The 14,886-nt window shown below is 30.4% G+C and overlaps 1 protein-coding gene across 1 annotated transcript; it reads left to right on the forward strand.

The window, feature by feature from the left end:
- Nucleotides 1-13,041: 13,041 nt before the first annotated feature.
- On the forward strand, nucleotides 13,042-14,678 carry LOC130968034 (zinc finger protein CONSTANS-LIKE 5-like). The gene is made up of 2 exons (XM_057893119.1): nucleotides 13,042-13,860; nucleotides 13,953-14,678. The coding sequence occupies exons 1-2, from the start codon at nucleotides 13,150-13,152 to the stop codon at nucleotides 14,331-14,333; spliced, it is 1,092 nt and encodes a 363-aa protein (XP_057749102.1). The 5' UTR covers nucleotides 13,042-13,149; the 3' UTR covers nucleotides 14,334-14,678.
- Nucleotides 14,679-14,886: the final 208 nt, after the last annotated feature.

A 14,886-nucleotide genomic window follows, 5' to 3' on the forward strand; every position in this document is an offset into this window, starting at 1 on the left:
TACCCATTTCATTAACTAACCATATATCTTCGGAATTGTTTCGATTTAGGATTAGAGTTAAGAATAGATACTTTGTTTAGGAAAATTTTTAAGTATATTAGTATTGTTGTTTCAATAATTTTTAACGGTTAATTGATTATATTATATATTTTTTTATAATTAAGATTAATTAACGATTAAAAATTACTAAAATATTAATATACTGATTTATTTGAAAATTTTTTCTTTGTTTATACTATAATTTAAAATAAAACTACACATAAAAAAATAAAGACTTATGTAAGAGATTATGTCTTCTCTATACCTACTCGATTTTATAGAAATCGGATGCAACAACAGTAGTGCGACTCTATTTTTTTAAATAAAATAATTAACTCTTAAGATATTTATCATTTATTTAGATAGAATATCTCAACAATTTTTTTTTTAAAAAAAGAAAATGATTATTCAATACTTAAAGTAAAATTATTCCAAAAATATGATTATCTTTTTTATTGTAAATATATTAATTTTCTTAAATATATTCAGAATTTAATCTACTAAAAATCTACTTAATCTTTGCTAATTTAAATATTAGAGTTTCTTATAGGTAACATCCTTACTTTTTCACGAAAAATTTAGACAACGACATCAATATAAATCAGAGGCTGCCTCAAAAAAAATCTAGACCCCACATTTACCGTTTCAGATAATCTTTGAAACAATTTGTTTTCGTGCATAAATTAAAGTTACATCTTGCCAAAGTATATCATTACTGGGTTAAGGTCTCAACTGAGGTTTTCTACTCCAGCTTTAAATAAAGATGGTGGGCTATTTGTAAGGACAAGCTTCAATAAAAATTTAATAGACACGTGTTAAAGCAGAGTGTTCACTTATGTTGTGGTATTTTATTCCACATTTGTAGGTTTTTTTTATATATATATTGAATTATTAAAAGTGAATTCTTTAAAAATAACCTAAATGATGTATTATATATTATTGTGAGACTTTACAAAATGTTGTTTTATCTTTTTATAATTAATTTTTTTATTATAAAATGTCAATTTTATATTATCATCATATCAATATAAAATATTAAAATAAATAAATATTTTCATATTTCACATTGAAATCATTCGTACGTAAAAATTTTAGCTATTTATAGTTGAGTAAAGGAAGAAAATCTAAAGAGATATCATTCTAATTCAGAAAAAATATTTGAGACAGAGGGACAGATATTTTTTCCATGTCTAATTAGAATCATTTAAAGGTATACTTCTAAAACTGAGCGCCAGATTCAGACCATTTAACTCCATTCCGGAACAAATACAGTAGTACATTTCTCTGTTGAGTAATAAATTACTAACTAACTTTTACAAATTTGCCAATAATAATATAAGTGTTTGTTATAAAGAATTACTAATAGTCCACCGTGTGTTCTTATATATAATGATTATAATTAAGTGATACGTCCTTGATTCCTTTCACAGTTTCATTATTTGAATAGATAAGATATAAGAACCAAACTCCTATATTTTAATATCTAGAACCTTCCACACAACTTCTCTTGACATGTGTCATATGCTTTCATTAACTCTTATGGAAATCATTGTAGACCTCGCATATCTTTCAAATATATCAGGCTTATTTATTAGTGCAAAACCAAATTGATTCTTTATAACGAATACTACTTTTCAATACGCTTATTCTTGTTCTTCCTTATGCAAAACTTCATATTGAATAGCTTACAAACTTTTCTTTTCCCGGATGAATATATCATAGAGCTCATAAATTAAACCTACCATTTCTTATATGTTTATTTTAACATAAGAATGAAAGCAATTCTTTCTCCATTAATCTAGCTCTAGCATTATTTGGACCTCAATATCTCATGATAAAGAACATTTCGATTTGAGTTATTCCCTTCTATCTTAGACTTTTCAATAAATGTACATATATACATCAATAATGTATAATATCATGTATCACTTATTGCTATTATCTTTTGTTTCGGTCAAAGTTTTTTCATTATTATATTAGTTTGTATTTTACTATTAATAAAATATCAACTTATTATTATAATATATCTACAAAATTTTTATATTATATTATATTATATATATATATATATATATATATATATATATATATATAGTGGGCATTTTTATATAAATAAACATATGAAAAATTTTATTTCCAGAAATACGTATGGATTGAAATATTGTCTGAAATACGCATGGCCAACTCAAGGGCGTCGTCTACGAAATAGAATTACCCATTAATTCACCATCGGCGCCCACAAAATGGAGGGAACAGCTGCAGACTTTGCAATTTCGTGGCTGCCACTAAGGGGATGAAGCACCTCATGGCCGGCGCACACGAAATGGGGCATGTCTAGCCCACCGGCCGCAAATCTTGGAGAGTAGGAGGAGAGTGTAGATAATGGCTTCTCTGGGAATGATCCACGAGCGTTTATGGGTGTGTTTGGGAAACCCGTTGGAAGGGAAGAAGCACGTTTAGACTTCTTGGAAGCTTCAACTTTTAGTTTGGCAAATTTTTTTTCTCATGAACGCAGAAATCCTACCAAAACCACGTTTACAAGAAGCAACTATTTGTAGCTTCTTCGTTTTCTTAACGGCTTTTAGCTCAGGATACTAATAATTTATTTACTTGTTACCAACTTTATCCTTTATGTATGTTATTGTATTATTTATAGAATTCTTGTTATTTCTATTTATACGAGCTCTATCTTTCTATTATTTATTATTTTATTTTTTTTAATTGTTTGTTTGAGATTATACACTTTTATAATTGTGATTTTTGTGTATTATATTTGTTATTATCTTTTTATAATATGATTTATTGATTCTATCAGGTCAAGTAAATTAAACAAAAAATTAACCGTAAATAATAATAATAGTAAAAATTTATAGTATACAAAAAAAGAATACTAAAAATATTAAAAATATACTATATAAAAAAGATCATCAAGAATTTTCAGATTTGTTTCCATTACTACAACATAAATATTTAAGTTTTTTATTATTTCTAGTACTCTCTTTTATAATTGTAATTCTCGTATATTATGTTTTAGTATAATTTTTTGTAATATAAATTATTATTTCATTAAAAAAGATAAATTAAATAAAAAATTAATCATAAATAATAATAAAATCATAAACGTTGGATTTCAAGTTGGATTCCAAATTAATATTAAGAATAAGATTACTAAGAGTACTAGAGTAAGAGTACGATGTAAAAAAAATACTAAAGTAACATTTTTACGTTAATACTTAAAAAATGTAACATATTTGATTAAATATTCTTTTACATATATAAATATATATCTAAAATTTATATTTTTTATTTTTATTTAAAAATATATTTTATCTATTTTTATATATTATTTTTATTTTAGTAAGTAAATATTAATTTTATTATAAAATTAATTAATAAGATCTATTTAAATATCTAAATTAATTAAAATGATAGAATAATATAAAAAAATTATTTAAGTTAATATCTATTTTAGTAATTTTTTTATCTAAAAGTGATTTTGAATGGTATAAGCCAAACAACATTTATTTTACTATAATCCATTTTGATACAAAAATTACCAAACATAAATCACTTTAACACAAACTTACTTTTTATCAAAATCAAATTTGCAAAATCAATTTTATGCAAATTCTCATTTATAAACTGTAATCCAAACACACACTATATAGGCAAATTATGGTCCCAATTCGTAGGCGGTACACAAGAAGTACACCAATTCGTATCGCCGCCCCTAGTTTTCCCATTTCGTGGATGGCAGCCACTAAATGGCTGTCCTCCCATTTCGTGTCCGCCGCAGGTGAATTGGAGCCTGCAGCTGTCCCCTCCATTTCGCCGGCGTCGGGGGTGAGTTGATGGACAACTTCATTTCGTGAGCGACGCCCTTGAGTTGGCCATGCGTATTTCAGATAATATTTTAATTTATGCGTATTTCTGAAAATAAAATTTTTCATATGTTTATTTATATAAAAAAAAAAAGTCATATATAGTGTCTATTTGACAAAAAAAAAATCAAACATATTTATATATGTTCTATATCATATAGTATCTAGTGTTGTTATTAGTATCTCTACAATTCACAAGTTAAGATAACACTCCATTACTCCACCTTTACAAAGTGGGGAGCAAACATATCAAAGTACAGGATTTCTACATATCATATCACCAAAAACTAATGTAAAGAAAATAGTGTGTAAGCTTGCAGCTTGCCCCCAGCATTCTAAGACAGCCCCCATGCTATAATTTGCTTAAAAAAAATTTTTTTTAAAGTTTTGAACTCTACCTTTAATAAATTACTGGTAAAAATAGTAGAATACTATATTGTCAATCATAAAGTGAACAAGTTAATTAAATATCAATAGAAGAAAACTATAGAAATAGAGTAAAGCTAAATACATATATAAAATTATGTTAGGTAGACACTTCTTAATCTACATGTAAATACAAATAGTTAAGAGTACCTGTTAAGTAAATCTTTTAGTTCTTGTATATATATTTTTTTCTTATTTTTCGATTTTGAGCAGCTAACGTTCTACAAATACATACTGTAGCATAGTGATGGATTAATAATAATAAAATCAAAAATAATATTATAAACTAAAATCAACCACAAAAATTAGCAACTAATGTATTGTATATAAATATATATATATGATTTAATTATTTTCAATGTATATTTATATTCTAACATATATTTTATGGTGAATACTACCGTACCCTCTCTAAAGTAACATGTAAGTTACCCTCTCTGATGTGTCACATTTTAATTGGGTGTTTATTTTAACCTGAGTTACCTTCTCCACTCTTTCGTCGTCGTTGCTTCTCATTGGTGTTCCGTTTTCTCTTCCCAAATCATTCTTCTAGAAAAGGTACCTTTGTCGTCTTCATTACGCCTCCCAAACATCACGGTGGCTATCTTATTTTATCTTCCCAAATCATTCTTTCAGATAAGGTACTCCAACTCTCTCTAATTGCGTTTACTCCTCCCCATTGTACTCCTTCATCGTCGTCGTTACGCCTCCCAAGAATCACCGTCTCATTGGGTGTCTTGTTTTCTCTTCCCAAATCATTCTTCCAGAAAAGTATTCCAACTCTCTCTAATTGCGTTTACTCATCCGCATTCCTTTGTCGTCGTCGTTGTGTCTCCTAAGTATCACCGTCTTATTAGCCGTTACGTCTTCCAAGATATTAACTCTCATGAGATTAAAGTAACTCAGGTTAAAATAAACACTCAATTAAAATATGACATATTAGAGAGGGTAACTTACATGTTACTTTAGAGAGGGTAGGGTAGCATTTACCATATTTTATACGAATAATGTGACTTTAATGACTGATTTTAGTATACATGTAAGATTACTCTAATAAAAATCATAAGAAACAAACAAACGAAAACTTTTAGAATAGGAATATCCGCAATTAATACGCGTTAAGATGGTCAAACAGTTAGAACGTTAATCACATCTTACCATTAATTCACAAGAAGTGCCGAAAGGCAATACCCTAGGTGGTAGGGAAAAGCATTGATTTGAAGAAAAAGCTTAATTTCACAAGAAAACGGACCTAGCCTTTTGGTATATCTTGCCTTTCCACCTCGAAAAATATTCAATTTGATCTTATACATTTAAGTCTATAGACATTTTTATGATTATTATGTAAAATAATTAGACTAAGTAAGTTGATACAAAAAATAATACATCGCTTTCAATGAATGGTGTATATGCATATGTATCACACCCTCAAAGGCAAGGCAAAGCAAAACGATGTATGACTCCGCGTCGTTGCCACCACACAAACTACCACCAAGCTGCTTCTGTCTTTTTCGTTTATGTTAATGCATGTAATTGTTTTTTCCTTTAATTACTTCCTTTCTTCTTTTTCTTTTTTTTTTTAATTTTATTTTTACACCATGCGACCGCCCAAAGAAAGGGACCGAAAGTTATACCCCCATTATTGTCTTCAAGTATTTAAGAAAATATATATATAATGTTAGTAATCCCTTAACTTGGAAGTGAATAGATTAAGATGGCACGAACCAATCTTCACGAGTCAGAACCGACTTTTCAATTAAAATTAATTTATCTACTTCCGTCGTCTTGATTGGTTTCGTTTATGCCTTATGACGTCACTAACCACGTATGCATTAATTTGGTTTTTTTTTTTTATCTACATAGAATGGTGGAATGATTCCAGAACATTGAATCTTCTATCCTTCTATATTCGTATGTAAATGATTTTGACCAGCTGTCATATTGTTTTATCTTAGTCAAATTGTCATCATCATCATCATCATAAAGCTTTTGTTATAATTTATCTGCATATGTCAAATTATAATATCATACGAAAGAAAGAAGCAATATTATCTTAGTCTTTTATAACATTAATTAGAATAATAACTTAATTACCTTTTGTGTATAATAAAATAAAATTGTGACTCACTAAATTGATGTAGTAGTAATTGCATTTAACTGAGTTATTAGTATGGCTAACACAGATATCAGATCCTACATAGTACATAGTACTTACTATATAGAGTAAAATACAAATAAAGATAAGGTGTTCTTTGCAATTTGCAAACTAGCAAACTGTAGTACTAATATGCAGAGACTTCAATATTCAAAGAGGCAAATTTAGTATAACGATAATGAATTGACGTTGACTTCAAGGTAAACATTAGAAAATCAAATTTTCATAAATACCTAATGATGAGTTTAGCTAATATATACTTTAAATATTTTTTAATGAATATAAAAAATTTAATATATATATATATATTTTTTAAATTAATTTATATTTTCAATACGTATTTTAAGACACAAATGATCTAATCTATATTTAATTATTTTTTGAAAAAAAATCAAAAATATTTTTTAAATTTAATTGTAATTTTAATTTCACCCTTTAACATTTTGAAATAATTGCAAATTTATGCCGCTATTAAAGAACTTTACAGTCAATTTTTTTTGGTCCAATATGCTTTTCTATTCTTCACTCTTTTTTCTCTACTTCGTGGTTTCATCACCATTATTGAATGAACTCAACTAAAAAAATAATAAAAAATCTTAATAATGTGTATAATAAATTTTAAATTTGGCTTAATACAAAAAATATTCAAACTGTTATTTTAAAAAATTAATCATTCAAATCTTAATCTACCAATAGAATTTATCTAAACATCTTTTTCTTCAATGTTTGCTATTTCATCCTCATCAATCATCCCACCTCTAGAAGCTTCTTCATCGGCCATCAAACAACCATCCATGTAGTTATTAAAATAATCATTCGACTACCTAGTGAAATGAACATCCATCATTTGTTAATTGTATATACTTAAACAGAATTAAACAAAATAACCATCCAATTAAAAATTAAAATAATCATCTACATACTAAATTCGTCCGTTAATGTATATACCTTGAAGACGTAAGGGAAGAAAAATTCAAGAATGTCAAATTGACCGCACAAGACAGAACATTTTTTAAGTGGACTACGTTTACATGTACAAAAACGGGAACATATTGTTGTGCTATCTTATGTTGATCTTGGACCTATACCTATGTAGGGGGAAGTGACGTCGTTGAAGGCGGCAGCGGCCATGGTGGTCTTGGGCTGTGCGATCGACGCAACATGTGCGAACGGAGTATCTCCATTTATGATCTTGTGTGGCGTGATGGACATATGAAAACAACACACTTGTGTGTCTCCTATACATCACGAATGACGACGTTAAGAGGGAGAAACCGCCGACACGGAGAAGAGGTTGTACGACTGATACAATGTAAGATTGCGAAAACGACGCAAACTACACGACAGTGCTATTGGGCATTTATGATGCGCACGTCAGCGTGAGTTATGGGCGATGGCGACTGATGTCTGTGACGACGCGGCACCGGTGAGAGACAAAAAAACTGAGTAAGAAGACAATCACATCAGATGGAAAAGAAGAAAGCCGATTTTTAGAATTTACGTAATTGTTGTAAATTCTTATTTATTTTAAATTTTAAATTAGTAATTATTAAAAATTGATTATTTATTTATTATTTGATATAAATTTTAATTTTATCTCTATTATATATATTGTACACTAAATTTATTGGTTATCCATACTTTATGTTATTGAATAATACATATATACTATTAAGTTTGAATAATACATATATACTTGAAATCGATAATCATCAATAGCTTTCATATAATTTACTTCCCTGTATATGTTGCTGCTATTGGAGAATTGTCGTGAAAAAGTTGATGTTGTTGGAGAGAGTCAGAGATATGAGGGAAGAGGGAAGAGGGAAGAGGGAAGATAACGTTGAAAAAAAATTATAAAGTTATTACTTATCAAAAATTTTAAGGATAACTGGCGTGAACCTTATCCTGATGAATCGCCCTCAAAGCTAACTTACCTAATTTTCAGTCCACAGCTACAATTATTAACATGCATGATCAGTTCATCTCCCCCTTCTCTCTCTCTTCCCATCTTCTAGTAACGCTAGCTGTATCTCTTCTTAAATAACTAACACTTCTCACTCGAGCCAGCATGTATGTACGAATGTTCACTCATTGAAAATATTTAAATTTTATATACTTATGTGAGAAAATAATTAGATGAGGCATTTCATTTAAAAAAAATGTAAATAGATAATAAAAATATTAAATAATGTGAATTATAGATATATCAAATGTTTAATTTATTAGATGTGCGGATAATTATTCTAATATTAAGATTGAAGTGGGTAATTTAGATGTATAATCTGTTTTTACTTTATTGGACTAATTTTAAAACTCATTGTTCACAAAAACCATTGTCTACATAACAAAATTCTTTTATTTTTTATGTATCGTCCACAGACAATATGTCCACGGTCAATAATTTCATTGTGGTTAAAAAAAATATCCAAAATCTAAAAAAGGAAAAATACTCAACATCATTTTATTTAAAATTTAATAAAATAAGACATTTAAAATTATTGAAAAAAGAATATTCAAAATAAAAAAAATCTACTACTATAATAAAAATCATCCTAAAAATATATCACAAAAGTATATTTGAAACTTAGAAAAAAAACATTTAAAATTAATAAAATGAAGCATCTAAACTTAGAAGAAAAGAATTTAGAAGAGAGGACACGGTATCGTAAGACGACAAGACAAATTGCATGAGAAGGCATTAGGGAAGAATTGCAGGGGGAGACGAGCGACGAGAGGATTCAAAGAGAGAGGGCACGGCGTCGCGGGACAACGAGTTGCAGGAAGAGAAGTGGCGTTGCGGTTTGGATGGATAAGCACAATAGGAATCCCACGAACACGTTTTTGAAAATTTTTTTTTAAAGTAAAAAGAGCTCAATACAACAAGATGGAGCAAGAACAAAGAAGCAACAACTTATAAATTCTAAAATAACTCAAAATAATTCTTAGTCATCTTTAGTATTGTCATCAACAACCAAATGGTTCACCACCAAACTATTCGCCAGAGTTTATAAAGAATTTGTTAATAATTTTCACCATACTTGAACACTGATTGTTGAAGATTCTATCATTTGTTTCTAATCAAATTGTCCAAATGACAGCAAAAAAATCAATGAACCACATTTTTCTCTCCACTTTTACCGTTGGTAAATCCGTCTAATTTTTAAAGTGTTACCTGAAAGTATCTGGAATAACCCACATCCTTCCAAGAACGAACAACCAAACACACCACATCTGTCAAGTAAACTCACATCCGATGAACAAGTAAAAATCAGTTTCAACAAATTTATTACATAATACACATATATGATCATCTTGGTCAATAATACTTAATCCACATAGTTTTTTTGTATTCACCCTGTCAACCAGCACAAACTACGTAAACAACTCAACTCTTGGTGGGATAAATCTTTGCCAAATTGTATTAGTGAAATTATAGCTTATTATATTCTCCGAAAATACTTCTGCCTATAACACTTACACAAATAAATTAGTTGAATAATATCTTTTTTATCAAATTTTTAGATCACTCTATCCTCTCTCTTAATTATTAGTTTAATTTATTATAAAATCTCATAAAATTGATTTACTAATTTTAACTTTTATTGAAAAACGTTTTTAAAGTTTTATAATTAAATTTTTATTTTTTTAAAAGTAAATTACTAAATAACCAAGTTGATTACATATAGAGTTGATTAATTATACTTTCTTAATACATGGTCCTAAAAAAAGAGTTGCAATTTACAAGTGGTTCAATGTTTTCACAAAAATAGACGAGTTGATCAGGTCAATAAAAAAGTATACACTTTTAATTTATTCTCTTAATTATCTTCCAAAACTTTTAAATAAATAAAAATTTGAATTTGTTTAATATTTGATATTTTAAAAATAACATATATATTTAATAAAATAATTTTTTTAAATATTAGACAAATAATTAAGAAGATGAATTAAAACTGTCAGTCATTACTCAATAAAAAAAATACTTCTTTAAAAGTTAGTCGATTTGATTTTATCCATATCTACTAATTTTTTTGTTTTTTTATTTTTTTAATAAAAATATATAAACAGTTAAAATAATAAACACTAAATACATTATTTACATTAACACACAGTCACACACTAACAAATAATATGATGATACAGATTATCAATCTAAAACTCTAACGGAAGTTTATGAGTTTATATTATACATTATTCTTATCAATCACTAACAAATAATATGATGATACAGATTATCAATCTAAAGCTCTAACGGAAGTTTATCAGTTTATATTATACATTATTCTTATCAATCTAAAATTTTAATGCGTACTATTTTAATAAAGACACTAAAAATATATATTTTTTTAAAAATTATTTACACATATTATGTTATTATTAGACATTTTATTAAATCAATTAATAATTTATTTTTTATTATAAATCAGAACAAAATTAATTTATTATAGTAACAATAATAAATTTAATTATCTGTATTATAATTATTAGACTCAATTTAATTCGATTAAATTATATCATTTAAATTAAATATCTTTAAATTTTTTTAACAAAAAATAATAATATCTCTGATATTTTATTTTTTGAACATTTAAATTTATAAAAATATAAAAATACAATTAAATTTAAAAAAAATTAAATTTATTATTATTATTATTATAAAAAAATTAATTTTATTTTAATTTATTAAAAAAATAATTAATTTATTAATATATCCAATAATAATACCATGTAGGCATATTTATAGAAGCATCTTTTTACGATTTACCTCACCTTTATGTGTCTAATAATTGATTCCAACCAGCTAAACCTTGTTCATTTGACGGCTCTACCCCACTCCAAAGGTCATTTCCATTTCAATCTCCTCGCGTTAGTTGTTTGACTTTTCTTCTTGTGGTGGTGCGAAGGATACAAATGATTACGTCACCCATTATTACACTCTCTTTCCTTACTTAATTACTTAATTACTTAATTATCATATCTCTTCCTACTTACCATATTTAGTTTACACATCCTATCTCTAACTCCTAAACGGCACTACCACACCATGCATATATATCATTTGTAAATCGTGATACTACTTCCATATCCAAAAAATGATTATTACCCTATTTATACCACCATATTATGACGTGACAAAAGAGGGAAATAAAATATTTCGTTTTAGCATGTTACCCATTCTTCGTTAGAATGTTTTTAAAAATGATGATAATTAATATATTCATGTAGCTCAAAATGTTCCATAAAAAGAATGAAAATATCACGAAAATTTATTCTAACCTATTAGTAGTTGCCATATACAAATAGTAAAAGTTTGGATGATATGTTACAATAACGAGTTAAAATTTTTTCCAGTTCTTATGAAACCCTATTATATATAAATATTTCTGTAAACTCTCATGGAGTTTAAACATACATTTTGATATTGGTGGGCTAACTGATATTGAATTCTTTTGAATTGGTGTTTACCAAACAATAAACAATATATATCTAACCTAACTTCTGTTTCTTTGCCAGTTTTTCTTTTAAAAAATCTAACCTAAACACATGCTAAACCAGACACAAGAGAATTAATTACTATATATACCCTAAACAGAATATCTTGCATACAAAATTCATTCAATAATAACTTCTCCAAATAAAGAGTAACAATGAAAGACTTATTCCGATCCCAGTAAAAATTAAAAAAATAAAATAAAATAGAAAAAGTTACATGTTATTGCAACATTTTAAAACTCCGTTCAATATTTCAATCAATTTGGCCTTTTGTATGCACTTATGTAGAGTAGAAAAGATGAAAGATAGAGTTTGAGCCTCCAATGTGAAACTTGCCGAGTCTCTATAGTATATATCCACATACATGAGATGAAAACATTACGTATACATCCATAGGTGGTTTTTGTCTGGCTTCAAAATGGCGAATCAGTTCGTTTCACCAAAGGAGTGTACAAGTGCTGGCTTATAAAATCTCCCACAAATGTCATTGAAGCTGTAAACAGTTAATGTGGGTCTATTATGCTGGACCATAATAATATGTGGGGGGAATTGAAAAAGAGTTATTCTTAATCAAGATTTGCTTTTATATTTAACAATAACATAGAAATTTTTGACAATCACAGAATAATCATGCAAGCAAACCACCGGTGCTAATCCTGTGACATTCATTTTTCATCTGTTTTAGTATTTATAAAATCAAAAGATTATTATTGATTATTTATGTGCGATAATTAAACAAAGTTAATTATGTATTTTTATTGATGTATGTTGAAGCCTTGAAATCCATGTGGGATGGGGTGGGCATCTTGAGCATGTCGCCTCTTCCCAATTTGATAATTTGATCTTGGTGTCCGTGGAGGGCCCACGTCGGCACAGACACAACACGATGACAACTACTACTCCTAAATAGAAATAGATATATTTGTTGGCCTCAGGGAACCATTTTCGTGGCCAATAAGAACCCACGTGTCGTGCCTTCATTCGTCATCACCTAGATTTCCTCAATGCGACGACGCACTCCAACCCCTAGATAATAATAGAAATCAACACACCGTTCCCATTCAGAAAAAATAATCAAGAATCCACATCTCCAGGGAGCAACTACTACTACTGCTGCTGCTGCTGCTTACTGGACAATTGAGAGAGAGAGCCATGGGCCTTAAGGGGTTGAGGAGCGGCTGGACCGTGCCGCCCAAGCCATGCGACTCCTGCAAGATCGCTTCCGCGGCACTCTTCTGCCGCCCTGATTCCGCCTTCCTCTGCATAGCCTGCGATTCCAAGATTCACTGCGCCAACAAGCTTGCTTCCCGCCACGACCGAGTCTGGATGTGTGAGGTCTGCGAGCAGGCACCTGCTGCGGTCACCTGCAAAGCTGACGCAGCAGCCCTCTGCGTCACCTGCGACTCTGACATCCACTCTGCTAACCCCCTCGCCCGCCGCCACGAGCGCATTCCCGTCGAGCCCTTCTTTGACTCTGCCGACTCCATCGTCAAGGCCTCTGCCGCCTCCTTCAGCTTCGTCGTCCCAACCGACAACGGCATCTCCTCTGACGGATTCCCCAACGACGACGCCGCCTGGCTCATTCCCAACCCAAACTACGGCTCAAAGCTTATGGACGCCCCGGACATGAAATCAAGGGAGATGTTCTTCTCAGAAATGGATCCCTTCCTCGATTTCGATTATTCCAACTCCTTCCAGAACAACAACAACAACAACAGCGCCGGAAACGACAGCGTCGTTCCGGTTCAATCCAAACCCGCTCCCATGATGAATCACCATGCCGAAGGTAGCTGCTTCGACATCGATTTTTGTAGATCGAAGCTTTCCTCCTTCAACTATCCATCACAGTCTATTAGCCAAAGCGTAAGTGCTAAGATATAACAACCTCATCTTAAAATTGTAGAGGAAAGCTTGAATTTCGCTGATTGAAATTTGAATTTTGTTATGCACAACAGGTTTCTTCGTCTTCGCTTGATGTAGGAGTGGTGCCAGACGGGAACACCGTCTCGGATATATCGTACTCGTTCGGCCGGAACTGCTCCGATTCGAGTGGGATGGGATCGGCGGGAAGTGGCGGCGGAGGTACGCAGCTGTGCGGGATGGACCGTGAGGCGAGGGTGCTGAGGTACAGGGAGAAGAGGAAGAACCGTAAGTTCGAGAAGACCATAAGATACGCTTCGCGTAAGGCTTATGCAGAAACCCGGCCCAGGATCAAGGGCCGGTTCGCTAAACGGACCGAAATCGAGTCGGAGGTGGATCGTCTCTACAGCCCCGGCGGTGGTGTCCCAGGGTGTCTCATGCTGGACAACCAATACGGCGTCGTACCATCGTTTTAGTAGCGTAGAAAAGGGAGTGAGTGGCAAAGTAGGGTGCATGGGGAAATGCTCTGTTCCTCTTTTCTCGCTAGTATTTGGGGATTGTAGAATAATGAATGATTAGTGAATCTATGGTAACCGTTGATTGAATCTTATAATTGGCCGTTGATCTGATGCAGAGCATATGAACATTAAGATTTGCTCTGCTGGAGAAAAAGCCCTCTATCTTTTTCTGTAAACTTATTAAAATTAGGAAAAAGAAAACTGTAAAGGGCTTTGTGTAGAATTAGAATCTGTACTGTAAACTCTTTTCACCGCTTTCTCTGTCTCTTTCTCTTTCCAGTTAAAAAGTGTCCTTTTCCAATCTGATCACGGATCTCTTTCCCCGTTTCTATTGGGTGCCTTTCTTCCCAAGTGTATCTGTTTTTCTTATGAGAGGTATCATCCTTTGACTATTCTTGTATTACGACTCCGTGTCATGTTAGGTTACCATATGTACCATTTATTGTTAGTCGTAACTCAAGTTTGATTTCTTTTCTCATCCATATTTTAATCACAGAATGGGGTTTAGGGG

Source organism: Arachis stenosperma, chromosome 1, assembly GCF_014773155.1.
Source record: "Arachis stenosperma cultivar V10309 chromosome 1, arast.V10309.gnm1.PFL2, whole genome shotgun sequence".
Classification (NCBI taxonomy): domain Eukaryota; kingdom Viridiplantae; phylum Streptophyta; class Magnoliopsida; order Fabales; family Fabaceae; genus Arachis; species Arachis stenosperma.

What these genes read in the sequence shown, in the direction of transcription:
- LOC130968034 (XM_057893119.1), top strand. Translation starts at nt 13,150, where the DNA reads ATGGGCCTTAAGGGGTTGAGGAGCGGCTGGACCGTGCCGCCCAAGCCA. An exon ending in CACAGTCTATTAGCCAAAGC is followed by an intron (nt 13,861 to 13,952) that starts GTAAGTGCTAAG and finishes TATGCACAACAG; the next exon opens with GTTTCTTCGTCTTCGCTTGA.